Consider the following 10885-nt stretch of genomic DNA (forward strand, 5'->3'; position numbering starts at 1 on the left):
GTAGGCTCTCGTTGAATGCCACTCCACTTTGAAGCCAGGTCTTGAAGTCTCTCCTTTGCCCTTGGGGACCCCTGGCCTCCACTCCTTTGGAGTGTCGTAGCAGGACTGCTTCCTTGCTCTGTCTGTCCTGACTGTGAGTGCCAACCTGGCATACTCTGGCCAGAGCAGGGCACAGGCGTTGGGCCTTCACCAGAACTGTTTCAGATGCTCCAGCCCTCAAACTATAGTTGCTTCCTGTGCTGCAGTGCCAGTCATTTTCCCTTGCTTTGCCTGGAGCCCTGCATGCTCAGCTAGCTCTCTGCTCCTTGCCTCTTCTTTGAACCCACATCCACCTGGCCCGGGGGGGAGGTCACACTTTCTTTCATTCCATGAAGAGTTGTGGAAAGCTGGGCATGGTAGTTTACACCTGTGCCCTGGGGGCCCCCTGTGTGAGGAGTCCATCCAATGTCCAGCGCCCTGGCCCTCCAAAGTAAGGAAGACATGTGTTGAACACACATGCTGACCGCTGTGCTGGCCCCTTCCACATCTCAGACCTTACCTTGCCCCCCTGGTGGCTCTGTGGGCCTGGGGGAGGGAGGACTTTTGGTGGGCAGCACCTGCTCTTCCTCACACTGTCTCCCCATGGACTTCTCTGCAGCTGGGGTGAAGACAAGCATGCTGAGGGGTTGAGAGCAAGTTCAAGTTCAAGCCCCCTGAGCTGAGCGAGCCCCTTTGCCTCTTTCTGTCTTCCTCCTCCAGGAGGAGTCAACCTTGATGACTGAGATTATAAAATGACAATGAATGTGGAAATGTCTGGCCTGTGACCAGCAGACAAGTGCTGGATGAATGAGTAGGGGACAAAGTGGGCCAGGTAGAGGTCTCCTCAGAGGGACGTTCGTAAGGGATCCAGGAGGCGATTCATTTCCTTCCAGTGCTTTCGTGGGTTACTCCCCCAGTACATCATGGTGAGATCCTCACGCATTTAACTGGGCACCCATCGCAGGCCGAGGCCTCTGCTGGCCACACAACAACCCAGAAGCAGCCCTGACCCCAGTCATGGGCTAAGGAGAAAGGTGGCAGATTCGGAATTGCTCTCTTGGAACCTGGGGCTGATGGAGTATATGAGCTCAATAAAACTCCACAGACGGAGTCTTGATGGAAGAGGAGTTGCCCAGGGAGAGAAATGGCAGGGAGGGCTTCCTGGAAGAAAGCCTTCTGGGGTGGGGTAGCAGGATGGGATGACCTTCGTTCAGATTGCTTTGACTGTTTTGTCAAGACCAGGCAAAGGACCTGGACTCAGGTTGGACAGGCAGTTCCCAGAACTTTCCGTGGGGGATTAGCCCAGAGCCTAGGAATCACTTCCTCACAACCTGCCTCATGCATGTCCCTCACTGCCATCCCCTTGTCCTCTGCACTGCCCTCTTTCCGTTTTGCAGCCTCCTCGAAAGATGTCACCCTCCCGTGTTTTCTGACCCGGCCTGTCCCTTTCTGCAGAGTTCAGCACTCTGTGTGCAGGCCTGGGCTTGCCCTCCACTCAAAGGTGAACGTTCCTGGAAGCTCCGGCCCATTTTCCACTTCAAACAAAAGGCTGGAACCCGCGCCCGAGTCTGCACACACGGCCAGACCGCTGGGCTTCCAACTTGGCTGGGCATCCGTCCGGAAAGAGGAGTGGGCCCGGCCTAAATTTGGAGATGTTAGTTGGAAACTTGCGTGCTGCTAATTCAGGCTCCAAATCTGTGTTTCCCACTCTTCCCCGTCCAGCCACCCGGGCTCCCACCACCCTCTGTCCAGGGCATTCTCCTCTCAAAAACAACCCAGTGAGTTCCTCTAGGTGTCAGGCTCACTGAGAGGCATCACTCCTCCTGGCAGCTCTGTGACGCAGAAGCTGTTGCTCCCCTTGGCAGGGTCAGGAATCGGGGTCTGGAGAGTGGAACTGGTCAGCCCGAGGTCACACGGGAAGTGCTAGAATTCACTGGCTTCTGACTCCAGGTCCAGTGCTCTCTGCCCTCCACACCCAGTCCCCCAAAAGAGTGCACACATCTGCTCAGAGCCTGTGCTTCCAGAACCAACAGCGTAGGCCTTGGCGTTCGGCCAGGTCAAGTCTCTTACTTTACTTCATAGCAAGTATTAAAATGTGCCACATCCCACATTAAATGGAATTCATGTTTAGGTCACAGTGGAGTTGAGCTGCAGCTGAACAGCTGACTTAATGGCAGGTTTTGTGCAAATCTGTCAGGACTCATTTCTCTTGCAAGCGATAGAACATGGTATCGACTGGCTTAAAGAAAATGAGACGTTACTGGACCACAGAACGGTGAGGTAACTTGCAGTTCATATGCGGCTGGAACCAGAGCCCAGCTGATGCCACCAGGGCTTGTTTTATCTCATTCTCTTCTGTGCGGAAGGCTGGCATCATAGTCAGCCAGGATTTCCCTCCGATGGCGCCTCTGTTTCAGCCTTACAGACTCCAGAAGTTTAAACCTGCCCATGTGTTTGCGGTCACTTACACAAAGTTCTCAGGAAGCGCTTTGATTGGATGGCTTGAGTCACATGCTTTCCTATGAACCAGTCACAGAGGCCAGGGGAAAATACTGTTTTGATTGGCCAGCTCTGGGCCCCTTGCGGTGTTAGGGGTGAGGTGCAGCCTCAGTGGACAGTGGGAAAGAAGTGGACTCCTGAGTGACAGTGGGGGTCTGTTACAGGGCCAGCAGTCAAAGTTCACTCTGCAGGTAGGGATGGAAAGCTCAAGGCCTTCTCTGCCGTACTGCCCCAGCCATGGCCACCTGCCCAGGGCCTCCCCACAGAGCCCTGTGCCTTTATCACCTCCTCCCAAAGACCCTTTGCTGGGGTCAGAATCAGGCTCCTGAACCTTCTGCCAGGCCCATCTGTGCACTTCCTTGTAAAATCCAGTTTTAGCAGAAACCTCGTAAGTCATTACAGCAGGAACCCCCCACCCTTGGTATCTGATCACCCTCGCTGTCTGACCCCGTTCCTCCTCTGTCCCCAGGTGATGTCTGCTCCCTCTGGCCTGTCTTCAGTGGAACCCCCGTCCCCTGAGGCCTCCTCTTAGTCGTTCCCTCCACTCACCCCACCCTGCTCCTTGGCTGTGGACACCCCCTTGCCCACGCTGTAGTGAGGGTCGATCCCGTCTCCCCCTATTGCCAGACCTGCGCTGTGGGCCCTGTGCCTCTGGCCGTGTTGTGAGCAGCCTGCCTTAGTGCACTCGAACAGGGACCCTTGAGTCATTTTGTGCTTAACTCTCTGCCTCCTCTCTCTCTCTCTCCTCTCTCTGTCTCTCAACAGCCCGATGGCACCAGCAAGGAGTGTGTGTTCATCGAGAAAGTGCTAGAGAACAACTACACGGCCCTGATGTCAGCCAAGTACACGGGCTGGTACGTGGGCTTCACCAAGAAGGGGCGGCCCCGCAAGGGCCCCAAGACCCGGGAGAACCAGCAGGACGTGCACTTCATGAAGCGCTACCCCAAGGGGCAAGCCGAGCTGCAGAAGCCCTTCAAGTACACCACGGTGACCAAGCGGTCACGGCGGATCCGCCCCACGCACCCCGGCTAGGCCCTGCGGCCCGGGCCGCCTGCCACACTCTCTCCCACAGAACTGCACCAGAGAAATATTTTTACATGAAAAATAAGGAAGAAGCTCTATTTTTGTACATTGTGTTTAAAAGAAGACAAAAACTGAACCAAAACTCTCGAGGCGGGGGAGGCGCGGTAAGGATTACATTGTTGACTGGAAACCCAGGACAAGGGACAGAGGCACACAGAGGGCCTTGTCGACCCACCCGTGAGGACTTGAGTGCAGACGCCAACACTGAGAAACCAAAGTCCTTTTTCCCAAAGGTTCTGAAAGCAAAAAAAAACAAAAAAAAACAAAAAAAAGGAAAAGAGAAAGTAGCACCCCTTCCCCCAACGAGCTCCCCCCACTTTTTCCCAGTCCCCGATCCCTGCTCCAGACTCCAACAAAAATCGCTCTCTGGTTTGCAGTCATTTATTTATTGTCCGCTGCAAGCTGTCCCGAGACACCGCGCAGGGAAGGCGCCCCTGGGAAGTCTCCGTGCCTCGACCTTCGACGACAGACGGCCTCGTCCAATCGTGGTGACCCTGCCTCGCTCGCAGCTCTGCAGGATGCTGCTATGGACCTTCCGTGACCCCCGTGACTAGTACCAATGATAAGGGAATATTTTAAAACCAGCTCTATTATATATATATTATATATATAAGCTATTTATTTCACCTCTGTATATTGCAGTTTCATGACCAAGTATTACTGCCTCAACAATTAAAAACAACCGACAAATTATTTAAAAAACCACGAGGCGAGTGGTGGCTGGGCGTGTAGGGCCTGCACAGGGCAGCTTTGAGTTTCCTTGTCTTGGTCTGTGGTGTTTGTGCTGATGGCTGGAGCCATCATTGCTCATTCATTCATCCTCATCTATCCAACCATCCTCCCACTCATCCATCCGTCCATTCGTCTGTCTACCCTCCCATCCATCCATCCATCCGTCCATTCGTCTGTCTACCCTCCCTTCCATCCATCCATCCATCCATCCATTCATCTGTCTACTCTCTCTTCCATCCATCCATCCGTCCATTCATCTGTCTACCCTCCCATCCATCCATCCATCCGTCCATTCGTCTGTCTACCCTCCCTTCCATCCATCCATCCATCCATTCATCTGTCTACTCTCTCTTCCATCCATCCATCCATCCATTCATCTGTCTACTCTCTCTTCCATCCATCCATCCGTCCATTCGTCTGTCTACTCTCTTATCCATCATCCATCCTTTCATCCGTCCATTCGTCTGTCCATCCTCCCATCCATCCATCCATTCATCTGTCTACCCTCCCATCCATCCATCCATCCGTCCATTCATCTGTCTACCCTCCCATCCATCCATCCATCCATCCATCCACTTGTCTATCCACCCTCCCATCCATCCATCCACCCACCTCTCCGTCTTTCCATCTACCATCTAGCCATCCAGCCATGCATCAATCCACCTATTCACCTACCCATCCATCCATCCACCCATCCATCCGTCCATCCATCCATCCCTTATCCACAGATCCTCTCGGCATTCCGTGAGCACCAAGTGCATCTGCCTTAACCCAGATGAAAACCTTCGCCTTTAGAGAGAGAGAGTACATTCTACAGTGTCATTGACTCAACGATTGACTCAGTCGCTCGTTTTCATGAGTCCCAGCCCACCAGGAACTCCATTCGTAGTAGTTCCCTGCTTCATTGCTTCAGTTATCGATTTATCGGTGGACTCATCCAGTCAGCATGTATTTATTAAGCCCTCCTAAGTGCCAGCCCACAACACACACAAGTATCATGGCTTGCGGAGGTCGCAGTGTTAGGGATTGGTTGAGTCATCTGGGAATGCCACAGCCATGTTTTGCCGATCACAGGCTGGACAAGTAAATATGGTGGGGATTCCACGGCAGTTTGGGACCTGGGATTCATTCCTCCTCCCCCGACCCCTTTTGCAGTACTGGGGATTGAACTCAGGGCTTTGCTTGCCTCTGTCACTTGGTCCATGAGTCCTTTTGCCTTTTGTTTATAAGATGGGGTCTCCTGCTAACTTTTGCGTGGACTGGCCTTGAACTGTAGCCCTGTCTCTGCCCCCTGAACATCTGTGATCACAAGCCTGTGTCACCACACCTGGCCCAGGACCTGGAATTTCTCTTTCCCTCCTCTCCTGGGCTGGAGGGTGAGGAATGAGGTCTTGTTGACTTCCAGGGATCCAGACTTCAAGGTTTGCTCCAGGGCTGAAAGCACACAGAGGGCTGGAGTCCCCTGTCCTGGGGCCTGACCGGGTGTGAGCTGTCAGACAAGGGAGGGAAACTGTTTCTTGCCCTTTCTCTCCTCCCACCTTCTAGTCTGAGTCTGAGTCTGTTCCCTAGGCAAACTGCATTCCTGGTAGCAGAAGGGTAATGGAGGCAGAAGGTACTTCCTCTGAGTCCTTGAAAGCTCCTCCAGCTGAGACTGGTGTAGAGGTCCCCGTGAGGCACTAGGTGGGGAGGGACAGGATGGGGTCAAGTACCTTCTGTGCAGGCTCTTGACTAGCAAGGGACTCAGTGGCTTCTGAGCTGTGGGCTCCCTGGGATCGGCCTTGGAGTCAGGCCAGGCAGTTCCTGGGGCTGCCCCTCCTCTGTGTTGTGAGCGGCCTTGCCTGGCTGTGGCTCGCCCTCCTGCCTGCCCATTCTCCCCTCAGAGCAAGGGAGCCCTGTATCCTCAGTGTATCTATGTGGAAGGTCCTGTTACTGTCCCCACTTCATAGATGAGACTCAAAACCACTAAGCCACTTGACCAACATCAAGTGAATGAGAAAGTGTGGGGCCCATATCCAAGTCCTGGGCTCCCCAGCACTGCTGCTTGCTGAATGCTTACTGTGTGTTGGACCCCCTGCTGGGCCCCTTCCTGGGGCCACGGCCTGGGCATCCATCAGCAACCCTGTGTGGGAGCTCCCACTTTCATGTTTGACAGATGGACAGACTGAGAGTCAGTCACTGACTTGCCCAAGACTTCATAGTGAGCAGGTGACATCTGAGGTCCGTGGTGATAATCCTAGCCTGTGGGTCAGTTTTCACTGCTATAACAAAATGCCTGAGGTAATCAACTTATAAAGAGGAACGTTCTTTTAGGCTCATAATCTTGGAGGTTTCAGTCCGTGAGCAATAGGTCCCATTGTTTTGGGCCCATGGTGAGGCAGCACGTCATGAAGGAAGCACTCTTGTGACCAGGAAGCAGAGAGAGGTAGAGGAAGGGGCAGATCCCACGTTTCCTTCAAGGGCCTCCCACAAGGCCCCTCTTCCTCCCAATAGCCACCCTAGGGACCCCGCTTTTTCACACATGGACCTTTGGGGACCCTTACTGGAACCACAGCACCTAACGATTCTGACTGTCATCGGCTGAGCACCGCCTGCTTCTGTCTGTCCTCTGCTTTATTTCATCGAGACAACTCTAGAAGGTGGGTGTCTGGTGTCTTTCAGAGGAGTGAAGTGTCCTGTAGGAAGGAAACTGTGGCACCAAAAGTCATTCAGTCACCCACTTATTCACTCAGTCAATGCACACGGAAAACTCTCGTCAGTGCTGCTATCCCCGGGCTGGCAGAGGCAGGCAGGTGAGCCACCGCTGCTCCTGTGGAACTTGTGGAGGTCAATAAAACCAAGGACGCACGACAGGTAACACCAGGCAGGGTCCACCATAAGGAAAATCAAACCAAGGCGAGGCAGGGGGGTGAGAGGCCTGCTGGTGTTCACACATGGGCAGAGGAGGCCTCTGGAGGGGGTTTGGTGGGCTTGAACCCTGAGAGGAAGGGCGATCCTGGCAGAGGCCTGGCTTGGAAGGAGGAGGAAGCCGGGGGGCTGGGGGAGCGGATGGGTGGGCGAGGCTGCAGGGACCACGCTCTGACTTGAGCTGCGGAGGCAGGTGACGGGCCTTCAGTTTGAGGAGGGCAGACAGGCTCCAGCCTCCAGCTGCCCTGGGAAACTGGCTTCCACCCCAACCCACGCGTGGCCTACTGCTGGCTCTGGCCATCCTGGTGGGTCCCAGCACAGGCTTAGGCCTCGGCCCTCGACCCCCAGGCTGTGGACTTCTGCCCTGAGGGTCTGAGATTATCCTTGTCCTGCCTCTGAAGAGTCCCTGACGTGGGAGGATGCAGGCTCGGCTCTGTTTACTCTGGACAGCTCTTCCTGGATGTTCCCCCAGTTATGAGAACTATGTCAACGATAAGCACAGTGGGCTGGGGGGAGGTCGCCCAGCCACGGCTGATGTCTTCTTAGGAACGCTTGCTCTGGGGGGAGGCGGGGGAGGCCTCCACGGTCCAGTCTCATGCAGAACCCCAGAGCGAAACGCAGCATGTCAGAGCCCCCATCACAGCAGGACGAGCCAGCTGGACCCCCCCAGCAGCCTTTGTGGCGGCCATTGTAGCCCCACGTTAAAGTGCAGCCTCAGCTGGTACATACAGGAGCTGGGATTTGAACCCAAGCCTGTCTGTCCCTAGAGCTGTGGCTTGACCAGGTGTGGGTGCTAGGAGCTCCCAGAATTTGTCCAGGTCTGCAGTCTCCCTCATCTGTACCCCAGAATGGCCTCCGTTCCCAGCAGACAGAGCAGGCAGGCACAGGCCTCGTGCCCTCTTCTCCAACCTGGACACTCCCGCTCTCTCTGTCATGGAAGGTTCAAGATCTGGGACCTAGAGCCCCTGAGTGGACTTTCGGGTGTTGAACTCAGGGTCTCTCCCTTGCTAGGCAGGCGCTGTACCACTAGAGCCACTCCTCCAGTCCTTTTCATTTTAGATGAGATCTGTGGACCCCTTTAGTTTAATTTGTCAGGTCTTGCTGTGGCCTGGGGCTGGTCTAGACCTCCATGCTCCTATTTGTGCTTCCTGCTTACTCACGCCACCCAGCCCGGCTATTGTTTGAGGCGGGTCTCACTAACCCCCTCTCCCCCTAGGCTAGTCTTGAACCTTGATCCTCCTGATCTCCTTCCAAGTAGCTGGGATTAAAGGCAGGAGCCACAGCACCAGGCCCCGAGTGTGTTTGCTACAGGTGGTCTCTCTCATGGACTGTTTCACCTCGTGGGATCTGTGTGATGTTCCAAAGAGACGGCAGAGTGAACACGGGGATTACTCCTGCCGGGCGGGAGTTGGGAACCTTCGATTCTTGGTCTTCTCTCTCGATCTCCCTTCACTCCAGAGAGGAGGGGACGCAGAGCACAGAGGCAGTGACTTGGAGCTGTGACAGAGCCTGTTAGATAACCGATGAATATCGGAGCAGCAGAACAGACACGGGAGACATGGCGCAGGAGGTGAGGCCGGCTCTCCCAGGGATCTGGAGTCAGGACGCCCTCCGCAGCCCACTTCCCAATCCACTTCTGAGCTCCAAAGAAGGGAGGCTGGAGAGGGCTTTGGGTCTCTTGTACTGAGCCCTTGCCCTCTGCCCACCCTAGCATTTCAGGACGCAAGCAGCACAGAGCAGCAGGGTGGACCCACATCTGGGCTGGAGTGGCGCTGGGGACAATGTGCTCTGTGCCCTTCCCCCACTCGGGGTGTCCTTTGGGTCATCTTTCCTGCCTACTCTGCACTGCTGTCTAGATCACAGCACACGCCCTGCTCCGCGTGTGGCAGAGGACGCTCTGGGCATCTCACTTCTTCCCATGATCTCGCTGGGTGAGGTGTGACAATGGCCATTTTGTAGATGGGGAAACCAAGGCCCATAAAAGACTGGAATCGGCCCCTGGTCTGCTGTAGAAAGCCACAGTTGAGATTTGAACCCGGGCTCTCTGTTCCTCTCTTCATTTCCCTGGTCTTTTTTGGGGTGCAGTGGGGACAGAAGTAAAGCCACCTCCTGGGGTACAGGAGGGGCAGCACAGCCCATGCTGAAGAGGAGGGCGAAGATGCTCCCTTGGCCACAGGACCACCTGGACCCTTGCCAGGCCATGTTGGGGTGCCTGGGGCTTTCAAACCCCACAAACAGGCAGAGCGTTCCCTCAGCCGCGGGATTGAGGCTGCAAAGAAACAGAATTCCATGCTAGAGCTGTGAGGGCAGCACCCCAATGTGCAATTAGCTAGAAAGTCTGCCGCAAGCATTAGACCAGGCTGGGGACCAGATGGCGGCAAGGCTCCGTCTCCCCCGTCCTGGGACCAGGACGGCCTGGCTTCCTGGCTGGAGTTTCCTGCTCTGGCAAGGAGCAGGGGTGGCAGGTAGCCCCGTGTGCGGCCCCCTGCAGAGCAGGCATTCCTTCCCCTCCCTGGGCAGCCAGCATCACAGACCTAATTAGCACTTGCAGGAATGCCTGTCCAGCTCCACAGTGTCCTGCTTCCCAGCTGCAGGCTTCCTGTCACCCTCTGGGGTGGGTCACCAGTGCTAGCCACTTTCAAAAGATGGTGGTGGCAGGCTGAACTCATTTGTCCACCCTGTGCAGTGCTGTCTGTCACTACGGAGCTCTAGCTCTGTGTGGGCCTTTCTCTCATTCTGTCATTTAATTTTCACTCAGTCTCTGAGATATTTTTTTATCTGCTTCCTACCAATGGGAAAACGGAGGCACAGAGAAGGGAGGTCACTTGCTCAAAGTCACATGGTCCTTAAGTGGCAAAGTCAGGATTTGAAACTAAGTCTAGCAGGTTAAGGGAGCGTACCTGTCCTGTCCTCTGTACCTCCGCTCTGTCCAGGTATTAAGCAGCATTCTTTGGCCTGCCAGGGATGTAAGTGGACTGAAGTTAAATAAGAAAATTTAAAAAGCTCACGGGTTCTGGCTTCAGGCAAACCTGGATCCAGATGCGTGGTCTCCTGTTCCTGCATTCAACTGTGTTTGCTTCACTCTCAGGAAGGTTGTCCGTTGTTCCAGGATTGCATCCTACTGGATTAATAGCTTTAGCAGAAAGAGAATGTAAAAGCCAAAATCCCAGTCAACCCTCTCTTTTGCATAGTCTTCAGCCAGTACTGGGCTCAGAAGGACAGAAGGACGGAGCTAGTCCCTGCCCTAGTTAAACTGGGGTCAGAGGGGGACAAGCCAATTCCTCCCACATAAAAGACCTGACATGGGACAAAAGAAGATGAAAGTGATATTCCCAGGACAAAAGCAAGGACGGCAGCATGGTCCTCACTCGTGAGCATGCGTCACAGTGTGAAGGGGACACTCAGTTGCTTTGCAGGGCCCCACGACAGAAGCTCAGCTTCCATGGGCTTAGTGCAGGCCCGAGAGCTGTATGTCCAGCAGGTGTCCAGGGCTGTGGCTGCTGCTGGTCTGAGGGCCGGACTCCAGAGCCTGCACCTTTCTGCTCCACGCCTCAGCTGCACGGTCACCGCATGGCGCACACTACAGCCTCCATCCCGCCCCACGGTATGGGACAGCCTTTCCAAGAGCTGCGGGGCTGCAGAAAGCTCC

General features: G+C 54.9%; 1 protein-coding gene across 2 annotated transcripts in view; it reads left to right on the forward strand.

Annotated features, from left to right (window-relative positions):
* Fgf18 (fibroblast growth factor 18) overlaps positions 1-4296 on the forward strand; it is a 28702-nt gene extending 24406 nt beyond the window's left edge. The window contains exon 5 of one of the 2 annotated variants that reach the window (XM_074057787.1): positions 3283-4296. In XM_074057787.1, the coding sequence (XP_073913888.1) occupies positions 3283-4154 (872 nt within the window). In that variant the 3' untranslated portion in view covers positions 4155-4296. The remainder of the gene's footprint in view (positions 1-3282) is intronic. The other variant, XM_020180313.2, reaches the window with a different exon arrangement.
* Positions 4297-10885: the final 6589 nt, after the last annotated feature.

This window comes from Castor canadensis, chromosome 16, assembly GCF_047511655.1.
Source record: "Castor canadensis chromosome 16, mCasCan1.hap1v2, whole genome shotgun sequence".
Classification (NCBI taxonomy): domain Eukaryota; kingdom Metazoa; phylum Chordata; class Mammalia; order Rodentia; family Castoridae; genus Castor; species Castor canadensis.